Raw genomic sequence first — 23170 nt, forward strand, 5'->3', positions numbered from 1 at the left:
CTGTGGAAAGGGGTGGGGGTGCACAGGAGCTTTGTTAATGGTGAAGGAGCAGCCAGACACATGCTTTGCTAGTTATTTTTGAGAAGAAGGGAGAGAAAGGAATAGAAAAGATCTTGAGGCATTTTCCATTACGCCCTGTAATGGGGAAACGATGACATTGGCAGGCACCTGGCTGCTGGCTGAAGTGGCAGCTGAGCTGTCACAGCTCTGATGGCCATGGCAGGCTGGCATGGGGTGGCTTCCCACCATCCAGCCCTGCCCGCAGGCAGGGGAGCATCCTGGAGAGGCGGCCGCAGCTGCGGTGCAGAGGGGCTGCGAAGCCACCGGTGTGAGCCCCGTCGCGGTAGGGGAAGAGCAGGTTGGTATTTGCTTGGTTTAGAGCATTGTTTTCCTCTCCAGCTGGTTCAGAGGAGGGCGAGTTCTCTGTGGTCCTGCACAAATAGACACAAAACAGATGCAAAATGCTGCTCCAGCCATTTGGTAGCATTGTACATGCTCTTCGCTTTCTTGCTTTGAACAGGTGTACGTGACTGCCTGAGAAGCCCGGGACCTGATCCTGGCCTTTGCATGAGCCAGGGTCAGGGAAGTGATTATCCTTTCTTCTCATCTGATGTCATTCCTTCTGGAATACATGGTTTTCACCAAGTTAAAGTTCAAAAAAACCCTACCCCAGACCCCAAAGTCTCATACCAAAGAAAGGATTCAATAGCCAAGAAAATGAATCCTGGGATGGAGGGAGAGGGGGAGGGATGGAGAGATTTTTTTCAGACCTGCAGTTCAGAAGACCAAGTTATGGGATGTATTTCCCTACCCCTTTTCAGATCCCTGGCAAAAAGTGTCAGCAAGGAAATGGCTAGGAGCCTCGTGCCGTGAGGGACAGGCTTCATTTTCAGTATGCACCTCTTGAAGCTTTGCTTTTATCCAGCCCCTCTGTTCCAGCTGCTCCATATTTTCCAGGAAGGTTCCCACTGTAGATTCTGTCCCCATCTCAGTCCCATCAGGGAACACATGATCAGTTTGATTCAGTGGCAGGACTTGGCTTGAATATTGTAAAGATGCTGAGCATTTTTCTCTAATTACTTCTAATAATCAGTGTCAGCTGGTTTTCATAAGTTTTTTCTACTTACACTGTTCTGTGCCAGCAGAATCTACACAAAGGAACTTAAAATTGGGATGACTGGGTAAATGATTAATCATGAAAAAAGGAAAATTTGGAGGAGACAGTTATTAATTAGAGAATGGCTCCTAAGTGGTGAGGTCTATTTTTCTGCACCTACCTGGCCTGAGAGGTTTTCATCTGCAGCGGCGGTGGTTGTTTCATATTTTATCCAAATGCACATACCCTTTGCCATTACCTGGTAGAGTCTGTTGGTGTATTTACTGGCAAAGATTCACTTAGGAGGACTGCTTGATGTGTTTCTTTGCCTTCACCCTTTGCACTTGCAGTGTGTGTTTGTGCAGACTCTGCAGTGGTGCTGCAACAGGCACGGCTCTGCGGTCCACAGCTTGTCAGACACTCCCTGCACAAGATCCCAGGTCTGTTCACAGGGCTGAGAAAGGTCTGACTTGGTCTTTTTTTTTTTCTTTTCTTTTCTTTTTTTTAACCTTGTTATTTTTAAATTTCCTTCCTCTGCTGTGCGAGGCAGCCTCCGTGCTGTGCAGGAGGGATGCGGGCAGGCGGCTGCCTGCGCAGCAGGTTGCCAGGCACAGGGTCTGCGGGCAGGTCTGCAGGCAAGCAGGCAGGAAGAGCCACAGAGCCCGCACCCACGCCCACTGCTGCTAAAACTGCTCAGGCCAGCTCATCACTCTGCAGCCAGCCTGCATCAGCTGCTTTTTATTTTACTAGAAAATGTCATGCTTTGACTCAGAGCTGGATGCTACGAGGATGAGCTTTCCACACATCCAGCTGGTCCCAGCTTGCCATCCCCATGCCAAATGTGCAGGGTTGCTGCAGCCTGTGCTTGTAAGATGCTTCTGTGGGACACCATCCGTGCTCTCCGTGCCCACTTCCTCATGTGTGTCTTCAGCCGTCATAGGGAAACGGCCTTGTGTGTGGCTCTTTATGCTATATGAGCTCTTAGAACCCCAACAAGGTGCTCATCATCTTTGGAGACCACCGTCCTGTCTTCCTGCTGGGTGGGAAGCTGCATTACCTTTTACTTGGTAGCAGAACCAGAGACAATACATTTTGATGGCAAGTGCAGGGGCACAGCGTGACCTGTTTTCAGCAGCTCACTCTCCTTTGCCCTCAGTGCACGTCAAAACTCCAAATGCAGTTGGGCCAGACACTGTTTTTCCAGTCCACAGCAATGCGATGCTGCAGACTCCAAGTGCCTTGATCCCCTAGGGAGCCTTGCAGAACACTTTGTCTTTTGTCTAGGTATTTCTTCTTTTGGGTGAAATTGTGCCTTTAATTTGGCTGCGGGTGGGTCTTGCCACCCCTGCAGGAGACCCATGTGGAGGCCCAGGGCATGGCCATGCACTGCTGTCCTCGATGCTGCTCATCATGACACATTCAGCCAAGGCAGCAGGACCTCAGCCCCTCTCTGCCACCTCTGCTGTCTCAAGGTGCAGGGACCACCTCTGATGCAGAAGAGTTGAGGCTGGCATTTCTCTTTGTTCTCTCACATGCAGGGAAAGGTAACTAACCCTTGGGTTTGTGCATTTTAAATAGTCCTTTGGGGAGTGTTGTGCTGCGTACATCGCTGACTCCTTGCCAGCTAGGAAGGCTGTGTTGTCATTTGGTACATGCTCTGAGGCCTTGGCTCCATCCTCAATGTTGTCTAAAACAATGTGCGTTGAGCTTTCACTTTTGACACCACTTTTGGGACATCAGGGCTGATGGTGTGGCTTGCTCAAATGGTTATAAGTCAGGAGGTTGCTTGACTCTTTCTTCTGGACAAAGAATATTGCTTGTCTTGAAAAAGCCTTGTGATCAGATCTCATCTCTGACAATGCAGCAGGGAGAATCAGTCCCATGTCCACCTGGGATGCTTCAGACCAGCCTTGTGGACATCAGAGAGTTGTTGCAGATGTGATGAACATGCAGAAGAATCAAAAGGATTTACCTAGATTCACCTACACAAGTTCTCATCCAATTTATCTGACATGCTTTTGGCTTCCTTACCATCTTCTCTATCTGGTTTTCTCATTGGTGATTAGCCCCGTGGGTTGTTACTGCAGCTGAATCTGTGGCAGATGACATGACTGGTAGGTGCCTCTGATGAGCACCTCCAGTGCAATGCTTACTTCCAGCACACTATCATGCACCATCATGCCTGTGACTTTCCCTTATATGTATATCCCCTTCAGTCCAGTTCTACTTCTGTCTTATCACCTCTGTTTTGCTGGCTTACCGCATGAAAATAAGTTTCTCTCCTGGAAATCAGCAGTTCCCACAGCTTACAGACTGCAATGAGGTTTCTTTCCTATTATTGAGTTTCTTCTCTTCTCCATAACAATTTTTTCTCTTAGATATTCCAGAAAATATGCCAATAAATTACTTAGTTCTTCCTTGTTAGCAACAATTAGATCTCCCTTGTGCCAAATGAAAGAAGCACTGCAGTGAGCAACCTTCTCAGGGATACATTAATAAAGCCACGATACACACGCTTGTCTTCTTGCATTTGAATAGTCCTGTACTCCAGATGCAAAAATATCCGTGCCCCAAATCTACCTGTATCTTTCTGTGGCCTTGCACAGACATACATGTGCTGTCTTGTGTTTCGATGTAGTCGGACTTACTAGAAATGTGCTTCTGGATGAATTGAGGCGTGTAGGTTCCCTGGCAATGAGTTCAGTGGTGGTTTTCTTCCAGCACTCTGTTCACTCACACATTGCTTTTTGATATTGTAAAAGTTACTGTGATTTTTTTTTCATTTCTCTGAGCAAGTAGGTGGGAGTCCCGATCAGCTGTTTGGCAGAATCAGAGGTCCCAGCTCAAACAGCAACAGAAGGAAAATTCAGTGAACAAGAAATCAATAGCAATAGCTGTGAGACACAGGAATGCATAGACCTGTTTGAACCATTCAAAAAAAGGTGGTATTCTCCAAGAGTAAAAGTAGTGATGTCTCTCATTCTTTAAGAGATTTTGATTTCTTATGTTTGCCATTGCAAACATTGATTTCTGCTTTTTACATTTTTTACAACTTTTCCCCCTTGCTGCTTCCTTATATTTTGCTGCTGTTTTGAAAAACTGCATTTAAGCTGAAGGGTTTTTTTCTGTATTTTCTTCTCCCCACTTTTTTCCCTGTTAAGCCAGAGAATGAGCAAGGTCGTAGAACTTCTCTAGAAAAGTTCACTCGCAGCGTGGTAAGTTCCTTTTCTTTTCCCTACTCCCTTTCCTCAGAACTTCATTTTTAATTTTTAGTTGCGGGACATATGGATGCTTGACTTTTTATTTCATCCTTTATTTTTGCAGCTAGCATCTGTACAGCTTATGTTTTAATCCTGTAGCTCATCTGAATAGTGGCTATAAGGAAGGGGATGGGGGTGGGCAGCAGAATTCCATAATGCTCATCCTAACTTATCATCACTGCAGAAGCAAAATGATTTCTGTCTAGAATTAAACGCAAGGTTGTCTTCTTGCTGTGTTCCCACTACAGTATTTGTTGCAACTTTTCCTTGTGCAGTGAAGTAGAAGAGCATGGTTCTCATAACGCTGTTGCAACAGTATCCGTATGGTTATATAGTGCATGGTTAATCATATGGTATGTATGTACATATACATATCCACCCACAGCACTGCAGCCGCTTCCTCTATTGCCCCATCTGTCAGTGCTCATGTAAGTAGTGATGGGCTTTGACTCATTCATGATACCAATATAGGAAAAGAAGCACAGTAACAGCAAGAAACACAACACTGTTAAACCTTTTAGATAAGGGCACAGTGGGATCTCAAGGGCAGCAGACAGATGCCTTCTCCTTTCTTGTCCTTCGCCAGTCTCAACCTCCAGCCAGTCCTTCCAGGAGGGGAAACTGGTCCGGCCATGAAGGGACTGGCCAGAGCTGCTTCTCTCCAGCCCCCAGAGCAAGACCCCAGAGCTTGGGCAGGACCCACTCATGCCACTTGCTTTCAGGGATCTGTGTGTGCAGCAGATTTCCTAGAGAAATGGAAGAGTTAGGAGAGGGAGCAGGATGGGGGGCAGGACCAGAGGCAGATGCTGCAAGTGTGGTGGAGGAGCAGGGATACTGGGCAGCAAGGGGCAGGACAGGGCTAGAGCTGAAGATACAGCAACTGTGCCAGTGGGGAATTACTCTTGTGTGGCTCAGTATCAAGTACACTCTGACTTCGTATGTCATAGGGTTTTGGCATACTGCTGTGGTCTTAATGTTTTGCCCATCATTAGTTGTAAGGCGATACTGGGACAGCATAGTCATCAAATAATTGATTCCCATAGAAGCTCCTGTACAGAGCAATTATTTCATAGAAAGTTCATAGACGTTGTTATGGCTTTATAACAGCTTTATAAGGAAAGCATTGGAGTATGTGTATATACAGTACATATGCCTGCATTTGTGTATGTATGTATATTTATACATACACTATATACGTACACATGGCATATAAATATAAAATATTTGTACATAGAGATAGAAAAGGGAAAACTGCGCAGGTAAGTGTGAGCTGTTGTAGAGCAAATAAGGCTAAAGGGGTTCTTTCCGATGCTGCCATGCTACTGCACAAGCAAACCCAAACGTAACACGCAGAGCTTTGTAGTATATCCACTGGCAGACTTCCTGGGTAATGTATTTATATAGCTAATGCATATGCAGACATTTAAAATATGTTGATACAAAATATATCACTATGCCCATCTGCATATTTACTACTTTCTAAGAGTCTGCCAGAAAGAGGAATAGGCAAGATTTTTTTTAAACAAACTATGCAGAAATATTTACACCAAGTGGTAAATTCTGCTCCCAGATTTGCCAGACACATATAAGAGTAACTCTCGCTTTACTAAACTGACTGGGTTTATAGTGACATAGCCAAGGATGGATTTTTCTTATATTTGATTTGAAGGGTAAGTTGACAAGCTCAGTTTGGGATGGTAGATTTATAATGCAAGTATCTGTAAAGAAATTCATTGTGGATTGGTTGGCACTTCAGTTCATTTTTGCCTTACTGGCTAGCATACTGTAAACATTGTCTTTCATTTTTCCTAATACAGATAGAAAATGTCATCCTCTGGTGGCATGGTGGCTACCAGAACTAGAAAGGGTCTGAATTTTTTATGCTTTGCATTATGGCAGTTTGTCACTACCATCAGATGAGAAAATAGTCACTATGTTGACATGTCATGATGTCCTCGGAGGACAGCATTACCAAAGCAGTAACTTTAGGGTGTACTCAGGGGACTAAATTAAGGCAAAGTTAATTTTGCATGCTCTAGTTCTCCAAAATTCACTGCAGTTCCCTGACTGTGTAGGAGTGGAGCAATACAGCGGCCCTCGTTCCCAGAGCTCCACTATACTTTAGTGATTGCTCATTACAGGATCACATATTCAAGCTGACCCTGCACAGGCATACTGAAGTTAAGCATATGCTTAAGGTTTAGCTGGAACAGAGCCTGGACGCTCAGCTCTCTTCAGGAGGGGGCCCTAAGCCCATTTTTCAAACAGAAAACTGCGACGTTAGATTTCCAGTGATGATTGTAAGGCGAATGTCCAAAACAACTGGGGCTAGAAGTTCGTTTGCTGTAAAGAGCCATCACTGAGGTGCAGCTGTGGCTTCCAGACCAGCTGTACCATCAACCACCCCTGGACATGGGCCACCTCCAGACCATGCTGCTGTTTGGCACTGGGAGGGTGCAGCATACCCCTGAAGAAATGTTCAGATTTGGCTGTGGCATGTGACCCAGTGCTTTGGGAAATGACTGAGAAGAGGGTTGTGCCCACCACTGGTCGGGTCCTCCTGTCACGAAGGGCATAGTTTGCAGTGCCTCCCTCTCCCCTTGGAGCAAGGGGACGTCTGTCTGACCCAATGGCCTTCGTGCCAGACATCCTCAACCTCCTCAGCTTTCTTTCCTGAAGTCTGCAGCTGCGGTGTCAGTCCGTGTTTCATGGCAGCCCCCACCACGGCCTGGGCAGCAGCTGTGTGGTCCCAGGACCAAATGTCAGGGTCATGGGTCATCTGGTGAACACCAAAGGGCCACATCCACATGAAAGAGGAGATCACTCCAGGGCACGTATCACCCAGCACTGCTTGGGCAGGGGGCAGCAGATTTCTTTCCTCCCCTGTTCAGGTTTTGAAGAATCCTCAAAAACATGTGGGCAGCACAGCGGTAGGATAGACATCATGGTCCCTGACCCCTTCAGCCCTGTGCCGGGCTCCCGTGCCCTGAAATCACAGTCTATAAAGCTAGACTGGCTCTTCCATCCTCTCCACAGTGGCCCTGGGGAAGGGTTGATCTCAGGGAGTTGCAGAGCTGACAGTCTATTGCATCGGAGCACTTACTAATCCACCTAATTTAAAAAATGATGGCACTGAGCATGGTGGCAGGTTTATCTTATTACAGTTTTCCTTTTGAATACAGCAAGGATTGACATTATGAAAGCAGAGTTAGACTGTCTTCTCTCCCAAGTGAAGACAAATGGCATCATAAAAATCAGACATCATGTATCATATATGTTATAAATAATACTTGGTATTGAGGTAATAACTTAATTTTAAAGACACACATACACACGAATCCATATATCTACATCCCTCTCTTCTGTCATATTTGATCACCTTACTAATTAAAAGGAGCCTTCTATACTATTTTTAGCCATACAGTCTCAGCCTAGCTGTTCAAACCACTGTAGTTTCCCATCTGCTTTAGGAATGATTTAATAATCAGATAGACAGAAGCTTAGTTCTCATAGGCTAAGATGATCCTTTAGGGCCAAGAGGAGAAGAAAAATGTATTTTAATGAGTACATTTAGGGAATCCATTGCTGCTTTTGTCTTGCAAAGGAAGCCACCAAGTCTCTGCCTAACTTGTGCTGGTGGCCATTTACATTTAATAAAGGTGAAACAGGAGGGGATTCCTTTGTTGCATCTTGCGTCATCTTGAGTATTATCTCTAAAAGCAGCCATGGTTACTCCAGCAGTAACAGGGGTTAAACCTATGGATACCAGCTTTGGCATTTAACTTAGATAAGCCTGGGCTACGATACTCAGACTTGAATTCAAACTTTCCTAAAGTTGCTATATTCCAAGAAAGGAATTTCCACTGTAAGAAAACTGATGTTAAAGTTTCTGACTCAATATTGAGGTGGTGACGCAATGCTGAGAAGATCTCTGCATTTTATTCCCAGCTGACATCTTTTTAAAAACAAAACACGCACACGCACATACAGCTTTTGCAAGGATCAAAGTTCTCAGTCTTTGTGCTTTAAAGTACAAGAGAATGGCCAGACCAGTTGATATATTGTTTGTTCAGAATTTTTACAACTTCTGTCTGAACCAACTGATGTGGCACATCATTATTTGTTACGTTCCTGGACTGAAAAAGTTCTTTACCCAAAGAAGGTAGAGAAGCTCTTGTGCATCTGTTCCACTGCTTGAGGACAGAGAGCAGAGCTGCACAACCTGGGAGAAGCAGGAGGTGTTTGCTGGCCAGAGCCCCTTGTGAAACAGCCCAAGCCATGGGAGCACCTCGCAGCTCCAGGCAAAACCAGCAGCCTCGGCCAGAGAGTGCTGCACAGGACTGGGAGGCAAAGATGCAAATGCCAGACTTCTGGCTGGATATCGGCGTCTGTGGGAAATCCCTTTCTGTGTGTTTTCCCTGTCTCCTTCCCCAAGCAGTCATGGCCCAGCACGGTGCGATGTGCACAGCGCTGCCGCAGCTGCTTACCTGCACACTTGCACACGGTCAGCCACGGGCTGCACTTCATCTTTCATCGTTAAAGTCTGTAAAGAGTATAATACTTGGTGGGAAAAGGAGCCCTTCTGTTAAGTCCTAGAGGAAATGTGAGTATGTAGTGGTAGTGTGACTTAAAGGACTCGGGAGATTTATATTAATGTCAGCATTGCAGAAGACCCCAGATATAGAGAAGAGATGTGGTGTGAAATGTATCGAGGGATCAGGTATGAAGAAGCAGGGAGCTTTTCCAGGTGATAAATTCAGCTCTGTGCAAAAAGTGAGTAAGGTGAAGGAAGGAGTGGTCTGTCTTCAAGCTGCACGCAAAGTAGACTATAGATTAAGAATAAAAGTTTTCTAATGAGCTTTCTTTAAAGAATCCTGGACGTTATGGATGGAATATTTTGTATGGGACAGCAAGTCAATGAAGGCCAAAGACTGTCTCAGTTCCCGGGCATAGGTGAATAACTGAATTGACAGCCTGGCCTGGCTTCATTAACCATATGAGGCAGAGCAGCAGTGGCCAGAACGCAGAAGCTGGTAAGCGGGAGCTGCTGTCGTCCTTGTGTTAGCAGCAGCAGGGCGGTTTTGTATTCTCATCCAGAAGCACTGGGGACAAAGTCCCACATTACATCCTTAACGAGTGTGGAGCCATCTTGTTTTTTCATGCAGAGGTGACTTTTACAGGGACAAGAATATGACTGGAGATCTTGCATTTAATACAGTTGTCAAGCTCAGTGGCTAGGATGCTTTTTGTCTGAAGCCTAAAATGCAGTGGTGCAAACTGGCATTTTCATGGCAGCACTTCCCTTACTTTAGTTTTCTGGTATGTTTTGGCTATTTTATACTATACTAACCTTGGCCTAGGACTGTAAGTGCATCCTCGTTCAGTACTGAGTGAAACCTGAAGTCCCACATTAAGTTTTAGTTCCATGTGCATTTATTCATTTTCATTATACAGCTATGAAACCCCTAGTGTCTACTCTGCCTGCCTGGCAGGCCCCTCATAGATGCTGTCAGCAATCTTCTCTTCCAGCTCCATGTTGTTACCCTTTTTCTTCCCTGCTTCCGCTTTCCCATCTTCCTGATCCTCAGCTTCATCCCTTGGCCACGGCTACTACTTTATGCTGGTTTTTATTCCTTTTGGCTCATCTGCTGTTGGATCAGAGTCCAAGTCGCACTCTAACTGTCCTTGTCCTGTTCTTAATTCATGAGTATGGTGTCACACGCATGAAATGTGTTGATGGGATCTTATCTTTCTGAGGTGAACTGTGTGATATTTTGCACAGTTGTGCATGACCGTGATGTATTACAAATACTAACCATGAACACAGTGAAGAAGGCATAAGGCTGGAGGAAGAATTGCTGCCTGTTACCATCAGGGCTCTCTTTTTAGCTGATTCCTTGATAATCTGATAGAACTGTCATATACTTAACAGCTTTCCCACTTTTTCACTTTCCCAGCTCTACCAGCATGCATAAACAGATAACCGTTTGAGGGCCTGGAAAGCATTAACAACTTGCAATATAAGGACAAAGGTTTAAGCCATTATGGGTAGACAATAGTGGCGGAAAAACTGGAATGTATAAAAAGGTGATACACTAAGATGCTGGAGAAGTGGGTATCAGAAAAACAGCTAGAAGGGAAGGATATAGGAATGCCAAAGTTTCTTAGATTTGGCACCAAGAAAAGACATCTGGGAAAAGGGCTATTTTTATTTTTGGAAGATATTTTGCTTAAAAAAAAAATGCTTGCCCCACTACTCCAGTGATTACTAAATACTGGCTTTTACTGGGAAAAGGTAATTGCATTACAAAGGTGATGGAAGGCATCAGAAAGTACCTGAAGCATGAGAGGATCCAGTCAGTATTTGCATCCTGGCGTCCACTGGCTCTCTTACGTGCAATAGTCAGTACCCAGGGCTGTGGAGGACTGAGTGCATGCCCGGCACAGTGCATGTATTGACTGGTTGCTGCATGCTTGAATACATCACATCTATTCCTAGTATTGACATGGTACCATACCTGGAAAATGTATGTGCTGTATAAGCTCACGCTGCACACCTCTCCGTTTGGTAAGCAGTAAGTTGCATGTGTTCCATGTGTTCTGTGTAGTCAGTTCTGTACACGGTGGCTCCTTTAAAAGATAAGTATTCATCATTTCTGGTGGGTAAGTTATTCTTCCTAAAACCACCGCTGTGTAGTGCTGCTGGCGCAGAATGGCAGCTGCCTTTTGCCCACGAGATCTCTGCCTTTCAGCGGTGGGTGAGTGATCCCTGTGTGTGTGGTTTGTGAAGTGCTTCAGGATCCTTCTCAATGAAAGGCACTCTGTGGGGCTCAGGACATGCTTACTGTTCATTTACTGACTCTTATTCTTGCCACACACAGACTTTGGAAGAAAAAATTTGGTACCTTCCTACTACAGACAGGTCAAGCTGCTAGCTGCAAATACCGAACCAGGACCTTAGCACGGTCTTGGGAGGGGTGAGCAGGCTTAGGCAATGCTATGATTTCAGTCAAGCTTATACTGATACACCAGAGGGGCTTGATATTTCAGTGATGTTTTTGTTTTCCTCTGACTGTGCAAGGAATTTACGTATCTGGTTCCTGGTCCCACTGACGGCAATTGAACAAACTTGAGTCCATTGCATGCAAAAGAAAGAACAGAATTGCACCCTGCCAAGGAGCTAGACCAGCAGTACACAGTAATGGCATTTTTTGAGGTGGCTTGAAAAAAGCGCTCTACTGCACCATTGCATACTGGCTGCAGTGATCCATCTGAGCCTTCACTTTCACATTTTTTTTAGCTGGAGGGCAGGCCAGTCCCTGGATTCATGGCCCAAGGCTGCCCACCCGGCAGAGCTGTGCTCAAGTGCCCGCCTTCAGCGTAGTAAGTTTAAGCAGTCCATAAGCTGCTTCAAGTAATGCCAAAATGGGCTCAAACACATTGTCAGATACAAGGAGCCCAGACCACTCCATAGCAGAAGAGGATCTTCCTCCCAGTGCTGGTGGGATGGCAGACGAGAGCTCCAACCATTATGAAGCTGTTCTAGGAGTGGGTGAGTACAGGACTTGTGTCAGCTCCTGGTTTGTGCTGTGCATAGTGGTGTGCTGGTGTTTCTCAAAACAAAGCATAATGCGTCGCTTAGGAAGCCTAGGAAATCTTCACAAAATAAAATGGGCACGGGCTCTGCCGATTTAATTAGTCTACAGCTCTGAACAGTTCCCATAGCAGTGTAAGCTGGAAGAGAAGAAAAGCAATAGCATATGTAGGAGCCTAACCCAAGGCCGCTCAGCCTCACTGTGATTAGCAGTAATGGTGAGAAGCTCTGGTAACTTCTCAGTCAAGCCTTACAAGAGTAGTGGGGCCCACTCCGCAGGCATTTGGGGTAACTGGTGAGGCTGCACTGGGGAGAACGGGTGGGCATCCTGCACGCCGGGGGCAGCTGCTCCCCTGCTTGCCTTCCACAGCCACTTGGCAGCTCCTGTTTTCAGTCTGTATCAGCTTGTGATTGGTGGTATTGTCCACCACATTTTGTGTGCTAATTTATGTTATATATATTCATAGTCTATGTGTCTGTGTTTATTTTGTGTTGAACTAAGTTATTTTCCTTTATTGTTTATGTTTTTAACTCTGTTTCATATTTAACCTTGTTAATTTATGTTACTTTATCTTATGTTTGCAATGTATCTTTTCATGAAGAAAAAAACTCTAATAAAAAGAATGCTTTTAAAATGACACAAAAATAAAACTTCCCCAAGATCTGCAGTGTAATATAACATTGAAACCCAAACAGCGCTGGCAGACCTGGAGCCCTGCAAGCTCTTTCTTCAGAAGGATGTTGTCTGCCCACTGCCCAAGTTATTGTAGTACATCAGCTAAAATGTAGGGAGTCTGAGCAGTGCCTGTTGCCATGTGAAAACCTCAGATTCAAGCTGATGGAAGAAGGGTTTGCTCCTCTCCAGCAGAGACGCAGACGCACCTCAGTCCTCTGCTGTGAGTCTTACAGAGGGATGGGGCAACGTGGCTTCTCTTCCAGACAGGTGATGGTTCTGGCTGGGAAAGGAGGCTGGGAAAAGGGCAGAGGTGGAAGGCAAGAGGTGAAGTCAGCTATAGCAGACAAAGTCCTAAGCTGGTGGGTGGAGAGCGTGGAGGTGAACAGTCAGGATGAAAGTGCTTTGGTTTGTATTGACATGGCAAACCAGGGAGCCTGTGCTACCACACCAGAAGCTCCCTGCATGCTTCCTCTCCTCCGTCACTGCAGCCACAAAGCTCCTTGTGGGATAAACCCCACCTGTGTGTTGAGGTAAGTTGCTGCAAATGCATGGAAGTGCTGGCTCGTGCATGCTGGTGGTGGTGAATGTCTGCATGCTAAAATGCACTGTGCTCTGTGCTGGGCAAAGCACATTAATATTGTGTGAAACCTCTGGTACTGGACAAAACTAAACTTTCTATTTAAAGTCATTAAAAGAAGATAGTGCACAGCCCAGGCCTTCTCTCTCAAGTGCTGGTTATGGGTGAAAGGAAAGAGCAAGATGGAAACACCAGTGGCTCATGCAGGAGGCTTGCAAGGAGTGCCATCTCCTTTTTGTGTCAAATTCTGGACATACTTTTTTTTTCCCTCTTCCTTGGCTTCTTGCCTACATTAAATTGCTGAATTCTGCTTCATTAAACTAATTGCTAATTGCATTTTACACTTTAGTTTAGTAGCTGCTCTGCAAAGCCTCAGCCATCAAAGATGTTAAACGTCTCCCATGACCTACAGGTTGATCTTGACTTCACCGGGCCTCAGTGAGGGCCCTGCTGGTCTGCAAGTGCCAAGGTCTGATCCTCTGCCTGATGTGTAGCGAAGCAGTAGGATGGGCCACATGCGTGGAAGTCAGATTCTGGGGGGCAGATCCATAAGGTTTGTTAAGAATCTCATGACTTTTTCCTTAGGTTACTCCAAAATCAGATTTTACACTGCCTCTGAAAACTGAGGGTCCTGTCATGCCAGTGTTCAAGGGTAAAAAAAAAATCATTCAGCTACATAGAGAGAACTGGATGTTACCTTTACTGAGACACAGCTGAAGCTGCACGTGATCCTTGCCTGAAAGCTGTGTTACAGCTCAGCTGCTCGCAGGGAATGAGAGAAAAGAAAACCTTCCTGCATCCAACAAGACACACAACATATGCCCTACAACATATGTCCTACTGCTTGTGCTGTGCTGTTTGAGCGACAACAGTTTGGGTTTTTAATTGTCGTAACCCTCATTAGTAGTGACAAATATTTTGCAACTGAAGGACTGGGGATTTCCTTATAAGCTTTAGACCCCATGTAAAAAGTTTACTACTTACATCCACTCTAATCTTGGCTGAAGTTACTCAGCATATGCATACAACAGTGCGAAAGAAGCACTGTAGTGTGCTCAGCTTGAAATCATATGCTTTTCAAATCCCCTCCTGGCACATCTTAGATGAAATTTCTGCTGGAAATAAGGCAGGAGTTGTTCACATTTTCTTTCAGTAGGGAAAGGAGAGAGAGAAATGTGGGCGCAGCCAGTGTTTTTATGCTGAACAAAGACATGTGGAAGGAAAAAATAATTTATTTTGTTTGAGCCTTTTTGAAGAAACTGGGTGTTCTTTATACCAAACTTTCACATGGTAGTAATCCAAAACTTCCTCACTCCATCAGAGGTCTTCCTGGGGGAATGCTGGCCAAGTGTTGAATGAAATCCAGCGTGACCTCTAGGGCCTGCGCTTTTTTGACACGTATTGCATCCAACTATGAGCTGATTTAGCTACCTCCAGCTTCTCAGAGCAGCCTTTCACCTGGCTGACTCGGGTGCTCATGCCATAGAAGCCTCAGTGAAGGGTCGCAAGATCGCAAAAAATACAGGGGTTCATCTCACTTCTGCTGTCTCGAGTAGACACAAGTCACCCTCGCCTGGTCACCTGGACACCTCTTTTCTGGACACAGGAAAGCAATGATGCTAAGGCACACTGATGTTGTCCTGGACTGTTTGGCCATGGATGCCCTCATGGTGAGCAGGGGTGAGTGGGTTTGGAAGGAAATGCTGCAGGTGCTGGGGCCTGAGCCCCCACTCTATCCCAAAGGAGCTGTCGCGTGTGCTACCCTTTGGCTGTTATCAGTGGACCAGCACAAACTTTTTGTGTCTCCTGGTGGACTTTGTGACAGAGAAGCTCTGGAGGGCTAAACCAGAAACAGAGATGCCAGGGACCAGCCCCTCAGCTGGTGTGAATCAGCAGCAGTTCTCTGAAAACAAATTGAGTCATGTTGGTTTACCTCAGCAAGTGGGCCCCATCTAGCATTTCCACCTGCAGCACAACACTTTACTCCCTTGTGAATTTTAGTAATAGGAAACAAGTATCAGTTTTCCTGGTTTTTCCTGATCCTTTTTTTATTTATTTTTTTTTTTAATGAGGACCCTAAGATGGGAGACTCCAAAGCTGATCACCAGCATCCCACCCACCTCCAGCCGGTAGATGTTGGTGTTGCTCAGACCCACATTGTGAAGCTGACACTTGTCTCTGTGTTGATTTGAAACAAAATCCTCTACACCAGTATGCCTGTAGTCAAGGGCCGCTTCGTTACTAAAGCCAGATGTTGCACTTACTTAGACCACAGCACTCCTGCTTGGAGCCAAAATTTTCACAGCATTAAACCCTGTATGTGATTCCAGGGGTGCTTTTGCCATCTGTCTTATCAGAGAGGTGGATATGACAGCCAAGCAGACAACATTGCTGCCTGCTTCTCTCTGTCTTAAGACAGAGCTTCTCGCACCCATCTGTTTGCGTGTCCCCGGGCGTGAGGCTGTTTGGCACCTCACACGTCCCTGACGCAGTTATCCCCCCGGACAGCCGGGCTCCGCACTGGGAACTCATGCCAGCCCGCAGGCAGCACGTTTGCTGCAGAGCCAGCCAGCAGATCTGGGTTCCTGGGCTAACACCTTTCCTGCAAGACAGGAGGAGCTGCAGATGGAGCCCACCGCCTTTGCCCGCAGAGGGAAGCAGTTGCCACTGGGAAACTGGTGAGCGAGGTTTTGCTCTGTGCAAACCGCAGCCATTGGCCCCGTATCTGATCCACCACCTTCTCCAGGACAGCCTTTTTGTCAGCCGCCCCCTCCCCTCAGCCTTGCCCAGCACTGGCATTTCCCCCTTCCCGCTTTGAACATGAGCATGTTGGAATCAGGGCTGGATGTGGAACAGCGTTTGCTCCTCAGCCCCGATGGACCCTGATGCGAGGAGCTGGCAGACCCCCAAGCTGCCTGCCTGTGAGAAGATAACAGGAGGACCTGCCTGTCACAGATTAGTTAGAGTCTGACTGAATAGTCATTATACAAAACTAAGGCTTATTTTATCTTTTTTCTCAGGGAGCATCCAAATACAGGTAGAAACTAACACTTTTTTTCCTAAAACCAATTCGGCTTCAGGAAATTTATATCCACATCTTTACCTTCTTCCTATTAATTGGATTCAGGAACTGGTAGCTCCTTAGCACTCTTTCTTTGATATTTCTTAATGGCAGCAAAATGACAGCCATGGTTGCAGCCCCCCATGCATTGCCACATTGCCCTGCGAAGCACTTGGTCGCCTCCTGGGATGGCACTAGGATGAGCTTCCTGTAAGTGCTTTTAAAAATAATAAAAAATTTGATTTATAGTGGAAAAAAAGCATGCATGCCTTAAATGGCAGTGGTGCTGGCATATCTGCTGAGTTCTAGGAGGGTGCTGGTCCTTCCCAAGCCATGCCCTGGGTATGAGCTCCATTGTAGAGACAGAGCAGTGACTGTGGCTATCTCATCCCAGACAGGACAGTCTAAGTGACAACAGTGTTTACAGCAGCCAACTACCTTCAGTGGGTCAGAAAGCGGCCAGATTAGGCTGCATGTGTTTGCACAGCCGAGCAAATTGTTTGGTAAAATGCACACGTCTGAGTAACAAAATGAGGCTTCTGTAGGGAACGGTTACATCCTCCTGGTGCAGCCCCAAATGGGAAGAGACTAGAAATCAAAGTGGGGAGGGGTGTTTCTTTTTTTCTTAGAGTGTTAAATTGTTAAACAAGGCTTATTTCATGTGACCTGCTAAATTTTACATTTCAAATTTTCCTATATTTTGCATATACTCATTTTCACTGTATAATCTGTTTCTCTTGCTCTTTTTGTGGATCTTTCAAACAGCAATTAGTAAGCCTTTCTGTTGCAAAGGAAATCTTGGCTATATATAGTAACATAGAGAAGGTTGTTTAAGATTGATTAAGGTATTCCACTGCTCTCTGGTATTCCCTGGATGTTTATTTCAACCAGGAATTTTTTTTTTCTTTTGAGAAAAAGATCATTTTTCAAGAGGAAAGCTAACTAAAGAAACACAGCAACTGGTGCAATACCTTAAACAATTTGTCACTGTTGGATCCGTAATTGCAAAGCCATCAGTATCCCCTGTGGGGATATATGCTTCCTAGTATGCGTGAATGGAGAAGACCAGCTGTAGGTCCTCCCTTGCTCCAGATGAATGCAGGGGCTGCATGGCCTAAGCCAGTGGAGGGATTCAGATGTGCAGGTGACCTTCTCCCTGGTCCTTGGTCCCACCAGTCAGTGGGGAAGCTGGTGTGGTTGCCAGCAGCGTGTGAGCAAGGCTGCCATGGCCATGCACCTCATGGTGCCTCAGAGGAGAGCATGGGGAAGGCAGGAAGACCAGACAGGAGCAGGCAAGCGGCAACTGAGGGGATGAGGCCAAGAAGCAGGCAAAGGAGTGGTATCAGGGCAGGACAGGCTAAGCTGTTTCTAAAATCTAAGCTGTTTCCTAGATGAGTTTCCAGTAGATGATGTGCAGATGACACTGACTGGCAGGCTGTGGGAAGGGCATCCCAGCTTTCCCCCCAGCCTGGGTTTTACAGCCTGGGAGCCATGGCCTGGTGCTGGCAGGGTGGCACCGGGCAGGACGAGAAGGGGTGAGCATAGGACAGGGGTTTACTTTGCCCAGTTCCCATATAACAGAGAAAGGAAACATCTTCCTGAGACAGTGTCCTGAGGCACAGCATGAGTGATAGCCACCTGGACATCACTAGCCACAACCCCTCCTTGGCAAGCCACCCTCCTGGCGCAAAATCACAGGCATCCAGAGTGCTGGGGGCATGCTCATCCCCCATTGCCTACCTCCCTGTCAGCAGGGCTGGGGCGGGCAGCCATGCACTGTGCTCTGGGGCCAAACGACCCCACAGCATCACTTACACCTCTGGGTCTCTCCGTCTGTCTGTCTGTCCCTCTCTCCAGGGAAAGTCTCTGGCGAGCAAGCGCCTCACGGGCCTGATGCAGTCCTCCTGACGGCTTCAGCCGGCCGCCCCGCGGGAGGGACACCTGGGACCACCACCGGGGACGGGGCGTTTCGGGAAGAGCGGGTCCCCACGGAGGAGAGAGCCTGAGCCAGCGCAAGTGGGGAGCCATGCGTCGCGGGAGCCCCTCTCCTCATGGTTTGCATCGGCACTTTCCTACCTGCACAGCTTTGTCAGGACGCCAAGCTCTGTGCAGGTATTTTGTTTCTGACCAGGATTTGGAGGAGCACTCTTCACCGTCTGCAGAAGGTCAACAAGGCAAGGGCTTGCTGTTTTCTTCTGTAAGGAAACAGACCCAACTGCAACTTGGAGAAAGAAGAGCTGAGAGAGGTTGCTATTTTTCCTTCATCTCTTCTCTCCCTGGCACAAACATGGCTGTAATAGATGGTGCCGCAGTCCCACTTGCTCCCTTTCTTGTGGCCATCTGGATCCAATAAAATATCTGCTGGAAGCTGCTTCTCCTTTTCAGGAAATCTCAAATGCATTTCTCCTGTAGATTTATTGACTTTACCTTTGTTTTACTTTCCTACATCTCTCCTTTAAAGCAATGAAAAAAAAAAAAAAAGGAAACGCACTAGTTAAGTTCATCACTCGCTGTCCTTCCAATAGCATGTAGCATGTCCAGAAATGATGGCCAGATCCTCACCTGAAGACAGGAGAGTGTGAGTGGTTTTCATCACCTGAGGATCTGCCCCACTGTGTCAAACTTCAATCTTGGTACAAATCCTCTGATGTCGGCGGAATCGCTTTGCATGTGCGTGTAGTGCAAATGTGATCAGACTCTGCCTGAAGCTCAAAAGTCATGTTTCAGTTGTGTAATGCACACACAAACACACACACGCGGTATTTAAAAGTGAATTGTTTTCTATTGTATTTGATTTTCTATTTATTTAAGGTTTTGCATACTTACTCAATGATGGATGTTCAAGCTTTAGTCCAAGTAGATAGAATTGAACCACTTAGAGGAAACTCCCAACTCCAATTGCAGAGGGCCAAAACCTGCCCATGTGTATACAGGGAAGGGCAACTCTGATGTGGGCAGGTCTCAAAATTCAGTCTACAGTGAGGAGGGATTTGATGGAGATGGGCCTGGCAGAAGCAGGATGTGATAGGGCAGGGTGCTGGGAGCCAGGTAACCCTTCCTGAACAGCAGCACACCCAGCCATGATATAGAGCTCAGATAACTGACTCCGCTGTGAAGCACAAGTGTAGGGGTGAAATTGTACCGCTTGTGGAAATGATCTTCCACTAAAACTCATCTGACCTGCAGCCCATGGGTACAACTGCAAGAGATGACCCCATAGTTTGTTTCAAACTGTTGGAAGTATGGACAATAGGATGAGGACAGAACTGAAGTGACTTTAATTAAAAAAACCCATGTATCTAGCTGCAGATAGGAAAATGGACTGCTTTCACATACAGTATATTGCCTATATATGACACTTTCAGCACTCAGTTGACTTAGTGCCACAAAACCTCCCATATTTTGCAAGCAGTTCAGATCTGAAGCATATATGAAAATAGACATTTCTTGGCCTTCTTCACTCATTACAAGGCAAATTGGCTTTTTTGTGCAGGTGATAGAAAGTGCTATATGGCTACAAGTCTGCGTTCCTACCTAGGCAAAATCACCTCGCTAAGTAGACAGCTGGCTATTGACAATAATCACTTCTGAGGCAAGTATTACTCTAGTATCTAGGCCTGTGTATGTACAAAATTAGGCCACGGTAGTTTCTGTCAGAAAAGGGACCGTCCCTCTTTACCCATGACATCTCTCATTTTGATACATTTCTTTTTCTCCTAAAGGCTCCTATTACAAATTTTACCTAAGGTACATAGAACCCTCTACACCTGCATGAATGTACAGTACAGTATTGAGTATAATATCTGTTCTTTACACATGCCTGTTTCCATAAACAGCCTCAGTCCGAATTGGTCCTACACACACGACACACAAGCAAGGATACGGCAGAACCATCATGGATGTGCCTGTACATTTGTGTGGTGTACTGCTTCTGAAGGGGATGTTTTGTCCCCTCCAAACTGTCACTTGGCTGTCCTTGCAGGACCCATTTGTCCTCTGTTGGCCACTCATCCATAGCGTCCCCTCAGTCTCCATGTAACAGGCCCTGGTGTTAATTCATGCACATTCGTACGTGTCCACTTACACTGTCCCTGGGGAAATGCGAAGTCTGGTCGTTCTCAGAGCCATGTCGATGGTGTTTTTATCTGTGTCAAACCCACCACTGCCATGCATCACTGGAGCTCTGTAAAACAGCTGCTGCTCACACCCCAAGCTACTCTACTGCCAGTGCTGCCCAGTCTCTAGGCTGAGACATTTCCCAACAGGAGGTCTGTCCTGTGGACCTTCAGACTGGTCTGCAGAGCATTCCTGAGCGGGATGTAGGCATGAAGCATGAAACCCTGGTGTGTAGCAAGGAGCAGAGACAGCAAAGTGTTACCAGGGGTTCTCTGCTGTGCAGTGAGTTCCTGACACCAGACAGGTCTTCTCCTGGGGGAAGGATGGGGTAGCTCCATGGGAGTACTCCTCAGTGTCCTGCAGCATGGTGGCACATGTGGGCAGGACTGGAGGATGCTGACAAGTGCACGGGACAAGTGGAATTGGGGTTATGGTCTGTACAGGGAGCAGCAGTGCCAGACTTTAACTTGGAGATGTGCCACTGCCCCATGAGCAAAGCGCCTGCTCTGTCTTTCCTGCTCTGTTCCTGCAGGACGGTTGTGTTGGCTGCCGCAGTGTTTTGCCTGTGGGGAATATGCTGTATTTGAACAGTTGAGTGCATGGAGGGAATTTTTACAGACACAGAGTGCGTGCATATGGGCGTACATCAGGGGGGCTGGATGCTGAACAGCTTGCCATTTAAATGCACACTCGTGCAGGCTAATCTGCTCAGTAATGGCCAGCTGAGCGGACAGAGCTGCATGTTCTCTGGAGAGAAGAAAGCTTTGCTTCTCATTTCCTGACTAAATTTCTCTAAAACAAACATGAGAGTAGACAAGGCCTCCTCCTGGGAACACGTATGATGTATCTTCACGTATGATGGTACTAACATGTAACTGCTTCCACATGAACCTCATCCCTGAATTATGGCTCTTTAATGACATTGCTTATTCCAAATGATGCTGCTCTTGTACGCTCACCAGTATCCCACTGAGTGTTGCAAGCAGTAATCTGCTGCTTTATAAGTGTCCCGTGTCTTCCAACTACCTCATCGTCCTGAAGATGAGTTAGAAAATCAGCTTTCCACCTCAATTTATGTTCTAAATGGCATTGTTTCAAGGAAAGGCAGTCTGGAAAGCTTTTACAACATCCATGCTGTGCAAACTAGCTACAAAGCTTCCCATACTTACAGAGCTATGGCTGTGAAATATGGCTGTACACTGTTACTCAGATAATGGAGTATCCAGAGCATTTGTGGCTGTTGTGGTGAAACAGCACCAGGACAAGCATTAGGAAGGTTTGGCAAGCTTGTGCAGACAGTTAGGCTAAAGCAAATGGATTGATGTACTCAGTATAATTCAGTGCTAAGATCCCATAGAGTACTGTAATAAAATGGTAGCAGGGCAGCCATATAAAGTGGCAGTAAGCTGACATAATAATACCAGGATAAATGTAGCAATAAGGTAATACAGGCCGCTGTAGTAAAGTAGCATTTTGATAATGCAGCAATAAGACACACCAGGATGCTGCAGTAAATTTGTTTGGGGAATAACCATGTATGTGGACAAACGGTGGTACATTTGTATCAGGTACTGCAGCAATAAAGATAACACAAGGTGTCCTAGTAATAAGTTACTACAGTAACAACAACACAATGCACTGTAAAGTTATATCAGGATGCTTCCATGCTGCAGTCAAATCCTACAAGAGGTGGTAGTGAGACAATGAAAGCAAAATATGCCTCATTTTGGACTGCAAAAAACACACCAGTTTTCTGCACCATAACCCAAATTCTGGAATGATCTCAGCAATACCAATCTTATAACTTCAAAGAAGCTGAGGCAAGCGCATTCCCCCATCCAGTCTATTATTTTGGTCTGAAAAAAAAAATAAAATTGACTTATTGTCATTTCAGCCAAATTGTCACAGACTATGGTGAAGTTATTCAGTTAGTTCTTACTCAGGTGAAATCCTGGTGATTTTGGTGACCCCTTTGCCTTGGTAAGGATTTGGCTCTCTCCTCTTCTGGCATGGGTGATGCTTTTAGCCTCCAATCATTTCTGTTTCGGGGTGGGGGAAGGGGAACCCAGGTACAGAACATCTGACTGTACTGGTCTGTTTCCTGAAATGCACAAATAAATTGAGCATCCTGGAAAAGTCGAAGCAATAAGGACCAAATCTGTTCTGTCTGTCATGCACACACACACACGTGAATAATCCTGCTGGAATCAGTTGAGTTCTGGCTGCATCCATGGACAGGGCTTGGCCTGTTCTCAGTGTCTCCAGCTGAGTGACAGAAGCAGCGTATTTTCTCAAGTTTTACTTGTTTATATTATCTTCTTTCTTGCTTTTCCATAATTTTTGGTTTATTTCCTCACCTCCATGTGAAATATCCTTAGAAAAAAATCAGATAATATAATAAGATAGTATGCAGCACAAAGGGCAAAGAACACGTTTGTCCATTTGCTGTCTTTGTGCCTTTCAGTGGAGGGTAAAACATTCTGGAAAATAACCAGCAACTACTGTTATATTCAATCATCATCAGGCATAAGGGTTTAGTCAAAGCATCTATGTCAACAGCAAGGCTTGACTGGAGTGTGTGTGCTAGATAACAAGATGATCTCCTGGGAAGAGGATGTAAATAGGGCACCACTGCAGACTCCTGACTAGCAGGAGCAGCTCACAGCTGGCTCTGGCTCCTTCAACCCATCCAAACAGATACAAATTTTCTGCCACATCTTTCTAACCATTTGCACAACAGCTTTGCCACCCCTTTATGTGGCTTCCTGTGTCTCTAGCTGACTTTAGTCC

General features: G+C 46.0%; 1 protein-coding gene across 5 annotated transcripts in view; it reads left to right on the plus strand.

The window, feature by feature from the left end:
• RGS6 (regulator of G protein signaling 6) overlaps window positions 1–18172 on the plus strand; it is a gene marked incomplete at both ends in the record, with an annotated part of 262525 nt that extends 244353 nt beyond the window's left edge. For 3 of the 5 annotated variants that reach the window (XM_080345102.1, XM_080345104.1, XM_080345105.1), the window contains one exon: window positions 18122–18172. In XM_080345102.1, the coding sequence (XP_080201228.1) occupies window positions 18122–18172 (51 nt within the window). Of the gene's footprint in view, window positions 1–4257; window positions 4312–18121 lie in introns of all 5 variants that reach the window. The other 2 variants (XM_080345101.1, XM_080345103.1) reach the window with 1 other exon arrangement.
• Window positions 18173–23170: the final 4998 nt, after the last annotated feature.

Source organism: Nesoenas mayeri (assembly GCF_963082525.1).
Source record: "Nesoenas mayeri genome assembly, chromosome: 5".
Lineage (NCBI taxonomy): Eukaryota > Metazoa > Chordata > Aves > Columbiformes > Columbidae > Nesoenas > Nesoenas mayeri.